This window comes from Thunnus maccoyii, chromosome 1 (genome assembly GCF_910596095.1).
Source record: "Thunnus maccoyii chromosome 1, fThuMac1.1, whole genome shotgun sequence".
In the NCBI taxonomy this organism is placed as follows: Eukaryota; Metazoa; Chordata; class Actinopteri; order Scombriformes; family Scombridae; genus Thunnus; species Thunnus maccoyii.
Genome location: NC_056533.1, coordinates 21,819,839 through 21,836,447, shown reverse-complemented (window position 1 = coordinate 21,836,447; position 16,609 = coordinate 21,819,839). Strand labels below are relative to the sequence as shown.

Below are 16,609 nucleotides of genomic sequence, written 5' to 3'. Positions count from 1 at the left end.
GTCTGCAAGAAATACAAATTCTTATGTATTGACAAAAACTGACACCTTAGCCCTATCACACTGGCGAAAGAGAAAAGCTTTGTAGAACAGACACAATTTTTTGTGTTGATGCTTAAAGATAAAAAGTTAAGAAAGGAAGAGAAGATACAGCTGTGAATATAGGAGCAGAGAAGAGCAGCACCTGTGCAATTAGCTGTTTGAATTCAGTGATGGTCTGGTTCAGGTATGCCCGAACACTGATTGGAGCGGTGATGGTCTCAGTCTTCAGATCCACAACATGAACCTTCACCATCACCTCTGTAAGAAAAAAGGAACACACCCGCACACAGACATAAAACACAAGGTACAATTACGGTTGAAGTCAAAATCCAAATTATTTGGTTTGATATTCTGACCACCTGCACATCTACAATTAATGACTGCCATCCATCATGGTTGGTCTCCATTGTCCGTGTAGTGGAGTCGACATGGTCATGTACACTCTGCTACTTGGGCTCTAATCATACTTGGAAGACTGTACATAATTACCTGTGCAGGACTAATGAAAACATTTTGTAAAACATGATTATCTAACATCAGTTTCGCACATTCCTAATGGACAAGTTTGATTGATTGAACAGTGCCAGGCTACTAACCTCCAGGTTTGTAAGGCTGGAACACCTGCTCTGGCCTGCGGGTCTCTAGCAGCAAGTCGAACATGTACGAGGACTTGACTCCTCCCAGCAGCAGGCCCATCGGTGTGTCCTCCTCTCCCTCGTAGGAGCGCTCCAGGTACTCGTGGAACTCATCATACTTCACCAAGCGACAACAGTCAAGAGGGACCACTCCCTCCAGCTCCATCAGCTGAAATACAGAACACACAAACAAACATGACCACAAAAGTAAATCCAAGTTCTACAGTGTCTTTTTGGAAAAATCACCAGTATTCATTATTGTTCAATTTGTCAAAGTTACATGTTTTGTGGAAGCAGAGACCTGAATGCACCATCAAGTCAGCTGCAGAAACACGATGCATTAATGAGCGATGTTGTCTGAAAACAAATAAACCAACAAACCTTGTAGGCCATCTCTGTTGCTTCTCTGAGAGTTTTGTCTTTGTGCACTTCCAGCTTGCTCTCCATCATCATCTTCACAGGATGCATGCAGAAAAGCTTGATCTGAAGGTAAAAAAGCAAGACAGCAATAAAAGAAAGACTTATTTTTTTGAAAAAAGAGGCCATGAATCAACTGATCTTCATTCAGAGGAACAGTGGATCTTGATTCAAACCAAAGGATCATGTACCTTGCAAGTGTTGCGCTCAATCTCCCTCTGCCTCTTTTCCTGCTCTTCAGACTCTTTCTCCTTCTGAACCAAACTCTTTATGTGCTCTGGGAAGTCATCCACAGCTAAATACTCTACAGACAGACATATATACATTAAATATACTAGTACATAACAAAACATAAGCAGCCATGAACCATTAAACTCTTGATGTGTTTCTTTCGAGAATGATGAAATATCCTCCAGGATGATAACGACTGTAACAAGACTTGGAAAACTTAGTTAATAAGTTGCACCGCAGAAAGGGTCTGGTGAAATTGTTATCATTAATGATCTCTATTAAAAAATGGTACTGGACCCTCTTTTCATGTAGAGAAAATATCAGAAGAATTACTCTTGAAAATGGCTGGCATATGGCTGGCATTTATTCATGAGAACATTCTCTTTCCTAATTCTCATTCTTTTGAAAACCCAGACCAACAATGGCCAGCTCCAAAATCTTTGATGAATTTGGAACATTCCTAAACATTAAAACCAGTTTCATAGCTTAATCCAGACATGTTCTAGCAGAGACTTGATTTTGCTGTTGACCTTACAGACAGGAGAACCGACAACATGACAGAAAAAAAGAACATAAATGATGTCCTCAAACATCTTGAGGTTGTCACTGTTTATCATATCTGTGTTGGTGTCTCAGTAATTCTGACATTATCTTTAGCAGATTTAATTGAATGAATTTCTTACTTGCATTCCTTGAGGGATCTTTCAATCTATAAATCAGCATATATGCGTTTGTAGAGCTGTTGGGAGAAAAAAAAAAAGTCTTGTCAGTGAACGTCAGTGAATATATGTACTGTCAGTCCAAAGAGTAGCTGCCTAATATTTCAACAAGAGCATGAAAAAAACAAAAACAAACAAGATCCTTCTTGTTTTTCCTTTTGAACACATATACAGTAAATGACAGGTTCAAGTTCAAAGTTCATTACTGTTCTATTCCCAAAGTCAATGTACTGTAAGCTTATCATGTGAGACAGATATGAGAGACAACAGACCTTGCAAAGGCACTGGAATAATAACCTCTGCTCCCTGAGGATCCCCCATATGTCTTTCTGATATCATCCTGGGTGATCTGCCAATCAAAAACACATAGAAAGGCACTGACACTCATTGAACTGATACTGCTATGCCGATGATAAGTAGCATGTTAAAATGACGGGGGCACGGGGTGCATGTGTAATTTAAGATAATGAAGAGTGTATGAAGATGACAAGCACTGAAATAGTCCATTGCGTCATTCTGTCTGACATTTAAGTGCTGCAAGAGGACAAAATAGGTCACTGAGGGTGATGCTGACCTTGCTAACATGCTGATCGTTGAAGCTGTACCACTGGCCATCACTGAAGGATTTGATGCAGGCGTAGTAGTGGCCACCTGCAGCACTCCCCGAATGGACCATGACGGAGAACAGCTCAAAGGTCAACAAACTCTGAGATTAGACAAAGACAAATAATTTTGTTCAGACAAAAAGCAAAAAACAACTTGTATCATTATATTGGAGCTCAGCACGCAGGCTGACTGATGTTCACAACAGGGAAGTCTACCAATACTATTGCATTTGCAAAGACAGGATATAGGCATAATATATGCTATATTTGATACAGTCCCATTAAATGAGCTACACTGAGTGTACAAATGTGAAAAGCATTCACAAAGAGACAGTTTTATGTAAGAAAATCAACATGACCCACAAAGTGAGAAACAGATGTTTTATGTAACACGAACAAGGAAGTAAAGGGTCACACTTTTCAGCTTTGTCTGAAAGCAGACAATTGCGCAATAAAATTTCCAGGAATCCCCTATCACTACAATAATGGCACGGCAGCAACAGATGGGAGACAAATTAACGGAAAAACCAACACAGGGTGTTCTAGTTAGATGCTGAACCACAACAAACCTTCAGAAGAGCTTCACTGCTCTCTGAAACTCTACTTTGTTCTTAAAAAAAAATGAATTTGGAGTTATCTTCCAAAATCTCCCGTAGGTGTTCGACTGTGTTCAGATCAGCTGACTCTGAAAGCCATAGCATATGATTCATGTAATTTTCATTTTACTCTCAGTGACCCCTGGTGCCTTGTAGCAACTGTAATTGCTTGTATTGTTTTGTCATTTACAACAGTATCGATATAGTAAATGTTTAGGGTGATTACCTTTGGCTTCAACACCCTCTCTGTGCTGCCGGTGCTGTCCAGGCAGATGCCCTCATCCACACAATCGTCGGTGGAAAAATCATTGCTCATCTGGTCGCTGTGGCAACTGCCTTCATTTTCTGCTCCACTGTCAGTGCAGCTTTCTGTCTGAGGCGATTTCTAGAAAGAAGGCCATTAAAAAAAAAAAAATCAGAATAGAGAGGGTTTTTAAAACAGGGTTAGACAATGTCGCCAACCATTATTTTTAATAAAACAAATATCGTGTGTTGTTCAACAATGGAAGTAGATATTGAAAATACTTTTGCCTATGTTGATTATTTTTTAAAATTTGAAAACATTTCACAATTCAAACTAGGCTGCAATAATTAGTCAATTTATTAAATTAATCGACACCTATTTTAATAATCAATTAATCGTTGAGTAGTTTTAAAGATAAAAATATCCAGATTGTCTGATTCCAGCTTCTCAAATGTGAACATGTTCTGGTTTCTTTATTCCTTGGTCGGACAAAATAAGACATTTGAGGACGTCATCTTGGGCTTTGGGAAACAGCGATCGACAATTTTCCCCATTTTCTGACATTTTATGGACTAAAAAAGTTAATTGATTAATCAAGAAAATTATCGACAGATTAATCAATAATGAAAATAACTGTTAGTTGCAGCCCTCCTTCAAGATAAAACAGGAAAAAATAATCACACGTTGCCTAAATGGCCTAAAAAGGTGTTAATTCATTTTTCTTTTCCTTGTGTTGAGCCAAAAGAAAACTCCAAGTGCCTCTAGTCTGGACTTCCTGATCAAGATGTTACATGATCAGAGTCATATCAAGAAATTGATAATTTGATATCCATGGCTAACAGGAAATAAAAAAAATCCCATTTGGGCTAACCCACACCTCATCTTCCACATCAATGAAAGGACTCATGTCAAGTTCCTCAGGGAAAGTCATGCGGTCATTGAGTTTGATGCGATGCATAGTGGTGTAGTCGAAATCAAACCGCTTCAGCTGTAGTGTCAGCAGGTAGGGAAAATGTAGAAATCTCAGACCCTGTGCAGAGAAGCATGTATCAGAGAAGGGGCAGGTCAATAACAGAACACTGTATTCTCTGAACACGACTCTCACATCACATTTTCAGTGTGCTCACCTTCCGGGCATCACATTTCTTTTTGCAGCGTTCACAGAAGTACTGGTTGGGCCCATCCAGAGTTTCTGGTTGGACAAATGCCTGCAAAGCCTCCTCCTGTGGCAGCAAAATTCATTTCAGGTAATTTAGATACAAGCCTGATTACTAAATGGTCCTAAAATAGACTAAAATTAGCTGCAAGTAGTGAAGTGAAGGCAGCCTTGATGTGACGCCAATATGTGAAATGTCAAAATAAATGAAATGTAGAGAGAAACACACCACACTGCCGTAGGCCTGGCTGGCTCCGAAGGGTCTGATTACAAGAGGGATGTCCAGGTAAGTATCAATCCTCCAGCTCTCATAGCCACACTCCAGACAACGGACATAATCCTTGAGTTTCCCCTGGTACAGCTGGTTGATGAGGTCAGCCTGAGGATAGGGAGGCATGACAGTCAGGCCTTCTCAGACATGTTTCACTTGTAAAAATATAGTCTTTGCCTTGGGCTAGCAAATTTTTTCCTGCTAAATTCTCTGACTACAGGAGGCCTCAATGTGCATTTACTGCTGTGCACAACCCCCTGCCAGCCCAAACTGTTAAGAAAAAGACAATTTTATAATTCTTAGATCCTTACCACTGGTGGGACAAAAAATTAAATGTTTTAACGAATGTGAGGAAAGGCCATGATTAAGCTCATCAGGCTGCTGTGGCATTCACATCATATAGGAAGGAAGAGATGGGAAAGTTAGAATTAATTCTGATAACTCTGACATGACATGAATGCAGCTCTATGATGTGAGACTTAGCTCAACTTTCATCACTTTTTTTATGTTCTGTCAGCCTGAGGTGCTTGAACTACAGTTAAAACCCTAAAATGCCTGCAGTTAGCATGCTGGCATGTTTGATAATGGCTTGTTAACATACTTAAAGTTAGCAGAGTAACATGCTAACAGTATGTTAACATGCTTTGTTAGCATTAAAGAGGAATTCAATTTTGCACATTGAGAGCAGTTACTGTAACAAGTCACAAGGGAGTACTATTCTTTTCCTGTGTCTCACCAGAAGACAAACAACTGTTTTCACAGGCTCTGGATAGATATATGATCAAAATGACTAAAAATTAAAACTTAAAATAAAACATTTTAAACTAGGGCTTAAAGGAAATCTAAATCTTTATATCTTATGTGGAGTAGGACAAAAGGAATAATGTCATTTTATTCAACCAGCTTGCCATTTCTACCTTTAAATTTCCACTTAGTAAAATATTCACCTCATTTTTAATGAGGTTCAATCACATGCATTTATTTTGTCCTAACTAGGAGCTCGTGCACAGACCACATGGCTGTACATACGCACACAGGATTAAGTGTTTGCAGTTTATAGCCACTCCTGAGATAAGGAACAGCTAACCCTGGGGGCGTACTGGCCCATTTCACTTTTCCCCACAGTAGGCCTTTTGTTTTGATTGTGGGGGGAGTCCTTAGACTGGCTGCTCATTTTTTGCTGTTAAAAGTCTAAGCAAAGTTCTTGCTTTCTCCTCCTACCTGCTCTGTCTGCTTCCACTTTTGCTCCAGGGCATCAAACATGACCCTGCACAGTTCCTGGACGTCATGTTGTTGCCAAGCTAAAAACAAAAGCACAAAAAGTATAATGTAGAGATGCAGAGGCACATGGTCTCTTTCTTACAAACACGCACACAAGCCATGTGAGTCTAGTCATAGGAGCAAAAGCTCACCCTCACTGCTGTCCCAGCCAAAGCTCCGCGTCACATCAGTGGTTTCAATTGCCCGTTTCTTACTAGTCTGCAGCAGAACAAACAACCTTTGCAGCTGGTAGGGAATGCTGGTGACTGGGTCCTCTTCTGACTCCTCAAACTCCCAGCTGAAGTTGGACAGAAGTTATAAAAGAATTTTACCAGTTGAAATATTGCCAGTGGAAACTCCCCAAAGACCTTTCGTAACATAGTTCCTTACTTGTAGAGCGCATTTCTGAACTCCGGGGTCATAAACAGTGTTTGCAGCAGACTGTTCAAATAGCAGGTCATAGCTTGATTGACCAAGCCCACATAACCTACAGTGGGGGCAAAAGACAATAAATAATAGATCAGCTAGAGTTGTACAAAAGGAGTGATGTTATATATTTGACAGGTGACCAAACCTCACCTGTCTCAGATTTGCTGAGAATGGAGGAGTAGGAGTAAGATGGACTGCTGTAGTCACCACTGCAGCCTGCTGTGCCATCTCTCGGTAGTGGCCCAATGAACCGCTCCTGGGAACTATCATCGAGTCCACTGCTATCTGCTGTTCCTGACTCATCCTGCGTGCGCACATACACGCACACACACGCATACACACACACACACACACAAAAACAGAGAAAGCTTTTAATGAAATATCTTAAGTTTGCAAAACTGTGAACGACAGACCAATCTCACTGCAGGAGACCCAAGTCAGCAAGAAATTGGTATTTTAAAATTTAAAGGTGCAGTGTGTAGGATATAGTGGCATCTAGCAGTGAGGCTGCAGACTGCAACCTACCATCTCACCCCCCCCCTTTCTGGGATACTGTAGAAACATGACAGTGCAATATGGCGGGCTCCGTGGAAGAGGACCCACTAACTATATATGTAGATATAAAGTGCTCATTCTCATTCTAAGGTAACAAAAACACAACAATTATTATTTCCAGGTGATTATACACTAATCAAAACATACTTATGAATATTATATTCCATTTCTGCAAAGTCAGTTCCGCTAAAATTCTACACACTGCACCTTTAAGAAATTAAGAATTCATTTTGGTAATCCTGTGCCACTTACCGATGCAATCTGGGGCTGTTCTCCATCTTTGTCTGTAAGCTGGAGGAAATTCCTCTTACCACCAGGCTCAAATCCAGAATCTGAGAGTGACATCTCACTGCTGTGGTCCAGTGGTGCCTAAAGGAAGGCAGATGTAAAAATAAAAATCACAAATAATGGCAGGTTTTGTTTAGAGCTGAATTATTCCTGGAAAAATGCAGACAAACAGCAGGACAAGTAGTTTTCTACAGGTTACAAACTGGATAAACTCACAAGAAGACTTAGATTCCCACTGAAATCATTTTCAGTAAATTCTCTGTGTTGACGCGGAAAATAGCTTGTAGTCAACATGTGAACAACACTGCGTAGCAGAAGAGTTTCTGTCTTTCTCCTGGACAAGCTGAGGACGAGCAAGTAGAGTGCTGCAGTGGAAACATACAGTAGCTTAATCCACTGACCTACTCAGTGAGATAACAACAGGCGCAGCACCTGGGCTTTGGCCTGGGTCAGCAGCAGGATTAGCATGGGGCTCGTTTAAGAAAAGGGAGTAGTATGTACACAAACACACACACTGAGTGTGTACATTAGAAATGCAAATATGACAGCTAAATATAACAGTGCTTGCTCTTAGCAACTCCATTCTTACACACTTTGTTTTATTTGTAGTAGAGAACAATGGTACAGAAAAAAACATTTTTGAACACTGATAGTGACAAAGAAAGTGTTGGCTGGTTGGCTGTCAGACTTTCAAACATATCACTACTGCTATCAGCTTCACTGAGGTCATGATAAGGCACTACCTCCCCAGAGCAGATTCAAAGAGGCTATGTGTCCCCACATAAATCTCTTAGCATTCTGCTAGTTGGACAGTTAGCTTCATTCTTGTATTTACTGCTTGTTGTAGAAGATTTTTAAAAAGGTAACACAGACCACAGAGAACAACACTTACCCTGACCTCAAATACATCAAACCCCAAACTTTCACTTAACCACCTCTACCCTGATACTTAAACATTCTTTACAAATCTTAAACCATCTAAGCTATTCAGTACCTGAGGACAGAGTCTGGCTTATCCAGGTTAAAAGGATAGTTTGTATTTTTTCTCCTTTAAGTAAACTAGGTTTTTGTTTGAACATTTAAGTAAAGTTTGGGGAGAAAAGGTGCCTGTTGCTGGCAAACCTCAATTTGTCAACACACAAACAAGCTAATAAACAGTTTTCAAATGCCACACCTCCTCCACCACAGTATCATGTTGTACAATAGGAAACTCCAACAACACCAATTTTAACATTTTACCTAAACTTAGCCTCTTGATTGACACAGTATTTCAGCCCATTATACAGTTGAGATCCATAATTACACTTAAGACTGTGTACTTTAATGTGGAAAAGTTTCATCACATGTGAGCAGAAACAAAGGTAACTGTCTAGATTAGTGAATTTCCTAACCATGTCCGGTGTATTTCCCCAGGCAAGGTCAAAGGTGCCATTCACATATCCTGCTTTGTGGGCAACATCTTCATAAAGTTTGGAGAGGGTGGTGGAAGCAGGCAGGTTAAGGGTCAGCCTCTCATTAACGGTCTTTACACTGGTGGTGTCCTGGATTATACACAGCACTCTCGGCTCCTCTGCTGCATTTTGGATCTGCAAATCAAGACAATCAGAGGAAAGTTAGTATGATGTATTGACTATATTTTTGTCCTGTATTTTGTGTGTTATCAGCTCCATTTTCTGGTGAAAAGCCAAGCATTGCAATAAAACGGTTAGAACATTTTGTACAGTTATCATCAGAAACACAAGCCAGTACACAAGAAAAAAATACCACTCCGTGTCATGCTTCAGTACTGATATGACCTACCGGTTACAAGTTGTGTTACATTTCTGAAAAAGATAAAGCTGAGTAGAAATATCATGTCTGGTCAGACTTGTAATCTTGTTTACTTATTCTTTTATTATAAAATTCCTGATTTCAATGAAAATGTTGCTAATTTCAGACAAAGTTCCCGTATGGCTTTTTGTTTCGAGATCATGTTTTTATTCCTTAAAAAGGAAAGTTCACATTTTTTGAAGTGGAGTTGTATGAGGTATTACCCATTGACTAAATATAAATATGGACTTCATGACAGCTCCCCAAAAGTGAAGCCAAAACATCTTGATCGTTCCCTGGTGGCTGGTTGCAGAATAGGTCATAAGTCCCGCCCCCTGCATGTTAGCGGATTAGACATGAGCCAAAAAACTACAAAAAAATCAAAAAGTATACATCAAATAAATTTTTTCCAGAGATGGTTTCTGTCATTTTAAGTCGTTCTTATCACGCTGTTTGTCCATGTGCTCATTTTTCTGATAATGTTTTTAATTAGTTATTTCACGTTATAAAAAGGGGGTGAGACGTTATGATTGACAGCTGTGACAGCTGCTCTCAAACCTACGTCAGGCGGTCAGATGGCTGAGGGGGCGTGCACCGCCGTCCGACTCTACTGTGCCGACTCTGGCTCCAAATGACATCACACAAGCATGATGGCAGCTCCCTGAAAGGAAATATTTTGGCTTCACTTTTGCATAGCTAAAATAAGCTTTGTTGCTGCCTCTGTGTCCACAGCAGTACATTGCTTTACTTCCATGCCGGACTGGTACTCATGCCAGCTTCTCCAAACTGGAGGGGGTGCAAATTAATAGGAATTAGCTTGAGACGGACATAATTTCAAGTTGGCTGTGCAACAGATGACTCGAGGTTTTCTCATTCACTGACATCAGTAAGAACCATCCTTACAAGTAACTGGACATGCCACCTCACTAGCCAGTCACTGATCTTTAGTTAAATAATTCAAAAACAAAACAAAACTAACAAAAAAAAAAAACACAATCAAATATCTCCCAAAAAGTCACTTTAGGTAACAAAAAAAAGGCCATGCCAAGCGTCAATTTATTGTGCAACACTTAGTGTAAATTGTTTTCCAACAGGATCAGGAGTTTCAAGAGGCTGTGAGTCACTTCATCTAAACCAGGGGTCAAACTCAAATGACCTGGGGGCCGCTGGAGGCAGAGTCTGGGTGAGGCTGGGCCGCATCAAGTATTCCACAAAAAAAGATTAGCAGGCGCAGGCTAGGATAGCAGGCGCAAAAAAGGCGACTACTACCAGGTTGTTCATTACCCGCCATGCTTTTGTTGTTGTAAACGTCGTCATAGAAACAAGTGAAACAAATGGCATCATAAAGAAATATCTTTATAATGTTTATTGTGCAAGGCATTTACTATGGAGTAAAATGTTTTGAGGAATAAATCTCTTTCCGCAAATGATTCAGTACATTCCATTCACCCAAAAGATTTTTTCGAATAATTTGTCTGTGAATGTCACATCATTGCAGCGCAAACGTGGAGAAAATGAAGCCGGGACAGTGGGACACCATCATCCCATGGTTTGCACCTCCATGGCTGCAAATCATGGGATGCAACCATGGAGGCCTTATTTATTGGCTTTTATTTTCTATAATAACTCCATGGATGCAGCGGGCGCTGCGAAGCTAGCGGCGTTGTCAAATCAAATATGACATGTGGCACAGCAGCATCAGCTGTACGGTGTTTTGTTACACTCTGTATTTATGATCTCTGTCGGATAAACATAAGTGTGTTCATGAAAACGTATATATTAACTTTTAATTCACTTCACAACGCGGCATTATGTGACAGAAATATGCACATACATTATTATCTGCCAGACTGATCAGACCTCAGTGAGAATTACGCACAGGCTCGCCAACAGCTGATCATTACACACGGCTGCTGTGGATATTTGAAACGACTTTACCCCTAATTCATCACATTTTTCTGCAAACCGTCACCACTGTAAAGTGTCAGTCATCATTATTAAACATCAGAAGAATGATAAATGATATATTGATAGAGCTCGTGTTGAAACGGATTTTCCAAAGTGCTTCAAAGCAAAATGAAGTGATCGTTAACAGAGAGATGATGCTGAAATAAACAGAATGATGCTTTAATAAGGTTTAATAATTCACATTTGAATTTTACTGAAAGCTGTGTAGCAAAAATAACGACACAATCTAGCGTGAGGTGCGCACATTCTTCCTGTATAGCATAGTTGTTGTGAAACAGCCATATACCCCTGTACATAGGTGATTGGCAGGTTCGTTCAGCTCCAGCTTGTGCAATAAAGGGACCTTCCACACACAACACAGTAAAGTGCCATTCATATAAAACTCGCGGGCCGCACTAACATTTAACTTTCATATCAAGGTGGGGGCCACAAAATATCAGTCGAGATTGAGACCCATGATCTAAACCCTCCTCTTAGTTGATTGTATGTAGCTGTTCAGGCTAAAATGATCAGCAGACTAACAGCGCATATTGAAAACTTAAAAAGTAAAAACTGGCTGGAAAATTCACTTAACAAGTACTAATGTACTGAATGTACAAAGATAATGTCAGGCCGGCTTTAATAACTTCAGGTAATGGTGAGCTACCACAAAATGATATTTTAATTCAGTGAACTGAAAACAATTGATTACTACTGTGTAAAATTTTAGGAAAGTCAATATTGAGCATAAACATAATAATCCTATGCAGCTATAGTTGATCAGCTTCTGAATCTAGTATAATGTTTACCTTTTTTGAGCATACATGGCTGTATTTAAATCATAATTTTGTTAAGTCTGTACTGTATTTTATTGGTATTAAAGCAAACATCTTGGTCAGACATTTTGTTCAGACATTAAACAGTGATGCATTTGAGAAGCTTTGCTTATTTTGTCAATTGACAAATGTTTTTCATAGAGAAGTATTGTTGTCTTGATATGTTGATTTCTACTGTTACCCAGCCTAAAATGTGATTTTCATTTTCAGAAATTTGTGTTTTATAGCACACAACTTCCAGTATGTCACCAACAGCCAATACATGTGTCCTCTGGTGGTCTTTATGTAATTGCATGTCTCCAATGTTTGATAAAGCTGTTACTTGTGAAGTTTACTCCTATTTGAAAGAACGTCCTGATTGTATCTCCAGTATGACGGTCATCACAGTGCTGCTTCATGCAACTATTTAACACCATGCTTTTTTGTGAGCTCTCTCCCACACCACACAGCACACTCACACACACACACACAATGCAGCATGGCTACCTTGGAAATCCTCTTCATCTCATCAAAAATACTCTGCCTGCAACTCCAAAAGGCACCCTAATAATATGTGGAGACAGTTGGGATGAAGAACATCATACAACACACACAGCAAGAAACATAAGTTGTGAAACATTCCTTTCTAATTACCCTCAACACATTTAGGATGCACAAAGCTGACTGGTAGGCCTTTAGCTACTACTGTTTGTCTGGCAAATAAACCTCTTGGATAGTAAAGGAGTGATAATTACAGGAATTTGTTCAGGTTATTCAGGCTTTTGCAACCTCTTTGTGAGGTTTGTGATCTTGGCAAAATGTGAGTGACAGCTCTTATATAGAAGCTGCAGCTGACAACACACAAGTGTATTATGAGATTAAAGGTTATTTTTACCATGGATATAATCACAAGGTGCTGACATGAAGCCACAGGTACGACAAAAGCACAGGCAGTATTTCCTCGTGGGTGTAACTGATTCTAAATAGTACAAAAATAATGGCTTAAGGTAATGTCAGTATCCATAAACACCTATTGATACAATGCAACTACAACTGCACACAAAAACTAGAACCACACAAGACAAGGAATGCGAGGAGTTAATTTAATAGCCACAAATCTAATTTCAATACACCTTATTGTAGATGGCACATTTGTCAACTAAAGCTGACACTTTGGCAAGGAACCAGCCATGAGTTTGTATATAGTATCCAAAGAAAATAGTGCTGGCTAGTAGTGACCGTGGCTGGTAAATGTTTGAATGCACTAGCTGATGAGGGCAGTGGCAAAAAAACTCTTTTTCCACTGTTAGGAGTAATAGATTTATGTTGTTTTTTTCAAAACGTGGATCAACAAAGTAAATTAGTGACCTCAAATTGTTCATTTGTTCAGAGGCCAAAGGCAGCCCTGTGTCACTGGAAGTGAAAGAACTGTGAAAAGAGCGACAGAGGTTTTATACGTGACTATAAAATGACAACTTTCTCTTTCACTTGAAAAACAAACGTGTCGTCCAAACACAAAGCAGGTAGAACATGCTCTGAGTCAGCTTTCTGGCATGATTCTTCATAACTCAGAACGCTTAACATTTAAACTGGGCAAATCTAATGGTTGAACCAAATTCAGTTTTAATGCTAAAAAGATGGCAAACACTATGTATTCATAATCTCTTTTTTTGGTTTGTCTTAATCTGTGCAAGTAAAACACAGAAATATGCTCTTGTAAGTATTAATGTCCTTATACTTATTGCTATTATAGCCACATGAACAGTGGTCTGTGTTTTGAGCACCCGCCTTTCTTTAAAAGGCTGTCAACACATTCTCCCTACAAACAACATGGCACAGACCAAAGTCAATTTTCTTGTGGAAGAAACTTTCTGATTGACAAGATTAATAATTAACTATCAATGCATTTTCTTCATAACAATAGGCGGTTTGCCAAGGGGAACTTGTCAAGTCAAATATGTCGCCCTTGTTATGACAAAGCATGAGTTATGCAAATATTATTTCAAAACCATTCCTACTTTTAAAAAAAATCAATTACAACCATTAATTTAATTGGTTTCAAATAATTTTACTCATCTCACAACTTACTGTTAATTTCTATTTAAAACAACAAACTAAACATAGGGAAGCATTATGATCATGTGATCATTAAATCATTAAATAAACGTCAACAGAATATGCCCTTAAAAGATACTACTTCACACAAATTGGTCTTTTTTTTTTAACCAGTACAAAGGATTGGATGCCATAGCACAGGGAAAACATTCTTACAGAAACCATATATCAAAAGAAGGATGTACATATGGTGACATTTTGGGACAAGTTGTTTTTTAACCCTGAATCTATACAGCAAAACCATCATAAACACAAAGCCATTCAGTAGCCTGCTGTCTTAAGTGTTACAGAGTTGAGTGTGGTTAAGTGACTGGGGTTATAAACCTGACTTCTCCTTTCAGAGATGTTTCATTGGGCCCTTAATGACTTCTGGTATCCTAGAGCACATCTCTACCACTTCCATCCACCAAATGCAGCTCATGTCACCTACATTACCCCACCTGCACTTCAGCTTATGCCTTGTTTTACAACAACCTTAAACTCAGCATTAATTTCAGCAACAGAACTTAAGCAGTAGGTTTAGTGATACTAGCTTTGCATAGACAATACTGATAAAGTCTGAACAATGATCACGACAAATGGATATTTTTAATCAACTGTCATAGTGATTTCAGACAGAGAAAGTTATGTTCCTGTCCTACCAGCGGGTCAAAAGTGCTAAAGGACAGTCATATATCATAGTGGTTAGCTGATTCAATCATTTTGTTTGGAGAAAAAACAAGTAACCATAGAACAGGTAATTCTCTCAACCACTCTCCATTTTAGCTTTCTTTTATTACCAGCCAAATATCATTTCTGAAGTGAAAGCCTTAAAAATCACTGCTTTGCTGCAAAAGTGATATGCATACGATACAAACCTACTGCCTCCTCACAGGCTTCAGTCATCATTTTTTACTATTAAAGCTTATTTTTTATTAGATCCATTAATATGTTGTGTAGCTAAAGGCGGCACTATTACTATGATACATGTTAAAATGAAGTGTGGAGTGCTGCATCATCAAGTCCAATTTTCCCACCAGCCCCTTATATCAACGAGTGACGTCCCATGACTGACGTATGACTCTGCAGCTGACGTAAATGCAGCCAAACTGCTATAAACACCACCCATAATCAAATATTGGAACTCCAAATTAGTTGCAGCAACCTCTTAGATATACAATACAACACATTAAGATGACTGTCAACATAACAATAGTCGCTTATATGACGTTTATGTTCAAAGCAGACTTAACATGTCAGCAACCAACCATCATGGTGATGACAGTGGCTATATAGTCGATTGATTTGCTACTTATATGAAAAAAACATCATGAATTAGTAACAGTGTAGGTTAACGCTAATGTGTTATTGTTTTAGCTCGCATGTTAACCTAACCGTCAAACATAGCAGAATAAACAAACGGAGATCAAATAACTGATCGTGTCAACTGAGTTCGTCAAGGATGTCAGAGTAGGGAGAACGAACATTTTAATAGAAACATTACCCAAATAACTAATATTAACGCTAACAGTATGTTACACACATCTGTATCTTCGTGATTAGCTTAACATTAGCGTTAGCTGGTAAATATGACGAGCTAGCGCTTCCGTTTACAGTTTCATTCAAAACAATCTGCAAACAGGGACAAAAATGAATCAGATTAAACATATTTATAAAACTAGCGTTAGGAATAAACGTCAACCTACTCCAACACTAAGCAGCCAGGTAGCTATTTACATTTGGTTTAACAACTTCAAAAACATCCAGATTAGCTGGAGTTGTTGCCATTAACCGGACTTTAAGGCTAGCGACATTAGCTAGCCAAATTCTAATGCAAGTTGGTTAACTAATGTTGACAAGTGTCGTCTTTGTTTGGGAAGGGGGGTAACAGAATGTCAACCACAGAAGTTGTTTCTTGGTAAGAAAGGCTAGATAATTTAATGATAACGATGCTAACGCTTTGGCTACCAACATAAACCCACTTTGTCTCGAGATGTACTGAGACTAGCCGCTAACTGCTGTTAGCTGTGACGCTAAAACATTGGTTAGCCGTGTCATGTTAGGCCGTCCAAGTCATGTTTAGCTAACTGTTAGCCTCTAAATGACACGCCAAGATCGTAAACTCCCAAAGTGGTGCAAAAGTTTAGCCATTAATAATGTTCAAGGGGATGACAGCTAACGCCCAGAGGTTGATTCTCCGACCTGGGCTGGGTCCGCGACAAAAGCTCACCTCTTTGGGTACGAACTGGTTCTCCTCGCTCGGCACCATTTCCATTTGTGCGACAGTTCAGACAAACATCGATCCGGACAAGGATGTCAGCGACAAAACTTTGCAGTGGTAAACACTGACATGGTTTGTGTGTCCGGTTTGTTTTAAGTCTGGATGCTTGGATAACTAAATTACACTTGCCAAAAACTTGTGGGCTTATGAAAGTGGTCGCAATACTCTCGGTTCACACTACCCAAGCACAAAGTGTCCTGCTATAAACGCAGAAAAAT

At 39.3% G+C, this 16,609-nt stretch overlaps 1 protein-coding gene across 1 annotated transcript in view; it reads right to left on the bottom strand.

The window, feature by feature from the left end:
- usp47 (ubiquitin specific peptidase 47) overlaps nucleotides 1-16,609 on the bottom strand; it is a 21,339-nt gene extending 4,730 nt beyond the window's left edge. Inside the window, exons 1-18 of the mRNA XM_042418279.1 lie at nucleotides 16,341-16,609; nucleotides 8,837-9,031; nucleotides 7,410-7,526; nucleotides 6,753-6,906; nucleotides 6,564-6,660; nucleotides 6,326-6,471; nucleotides 6,135-6,214; nucleotides 4,872-5,021; nucleotides 4,614-4,709; nucleotides 4,364-4,516; nucleotides 3,469-3,627; nucleotides 2,616-2,747; nucleotides 2,314-2,390; nucleotides 2,006-2,061; nucleotides 1,283-1,395; nucleotides 1,056-1,157; nucleotides 636-843; nucleotides 182-297 (exon numbers count right to left, since the gene is read on the bottom strand). Of these exons, the coding sequence (XP_042274213.1) occupies nucleotides 182-297; nucleotides 636-843; nucleotides 1,056-1,157; nucleotides 1,283-1,395; nucleotides 2,006-2,061; nucleotides 2,314-2,390; nucleotides 2,616-2,747; nucleotides 3,469-3,627; nucleotides 4,364-4,516; nucleotides 4,614-4,709; nucleotides 4,872-5,021; nucleotides 6,135-6,214; nucleotides 6,326-6,471; nucleotides 6,564-6,660; nucleotides 6,753-6,906; nucleotides 7,410-7,526; nucleotides 8,837-9,031; nucleotides 16,341-16,385 (2,196 nt within the window). The 5' untranslated portion in view covers nucleotides 16,386-16,609. The remainder of the gene's footprint in view (nucleotides 1-181; nucleotides 298-635; nucleotides 844-1,055; nucleotides 1,158-1,282; nucleotides 1,396-2,005; nucleotides 2,062-2,313; nucleotides 2,391-2,615; nucleotides 2,748-3,468; nucleotides 3,628-4,363; nucleotides 4,517-4,613; nucleotides 4,710-4,871; nucleotides 5,022-6,134; nucleotides 6,215-6,325; nucleotides 6,472-6,563; nucleotides 6,661-6,752; nucleotides 6,907-7,409; nucleotides 7,527-8,836; nucleotides 9,032-16,340) is intronic.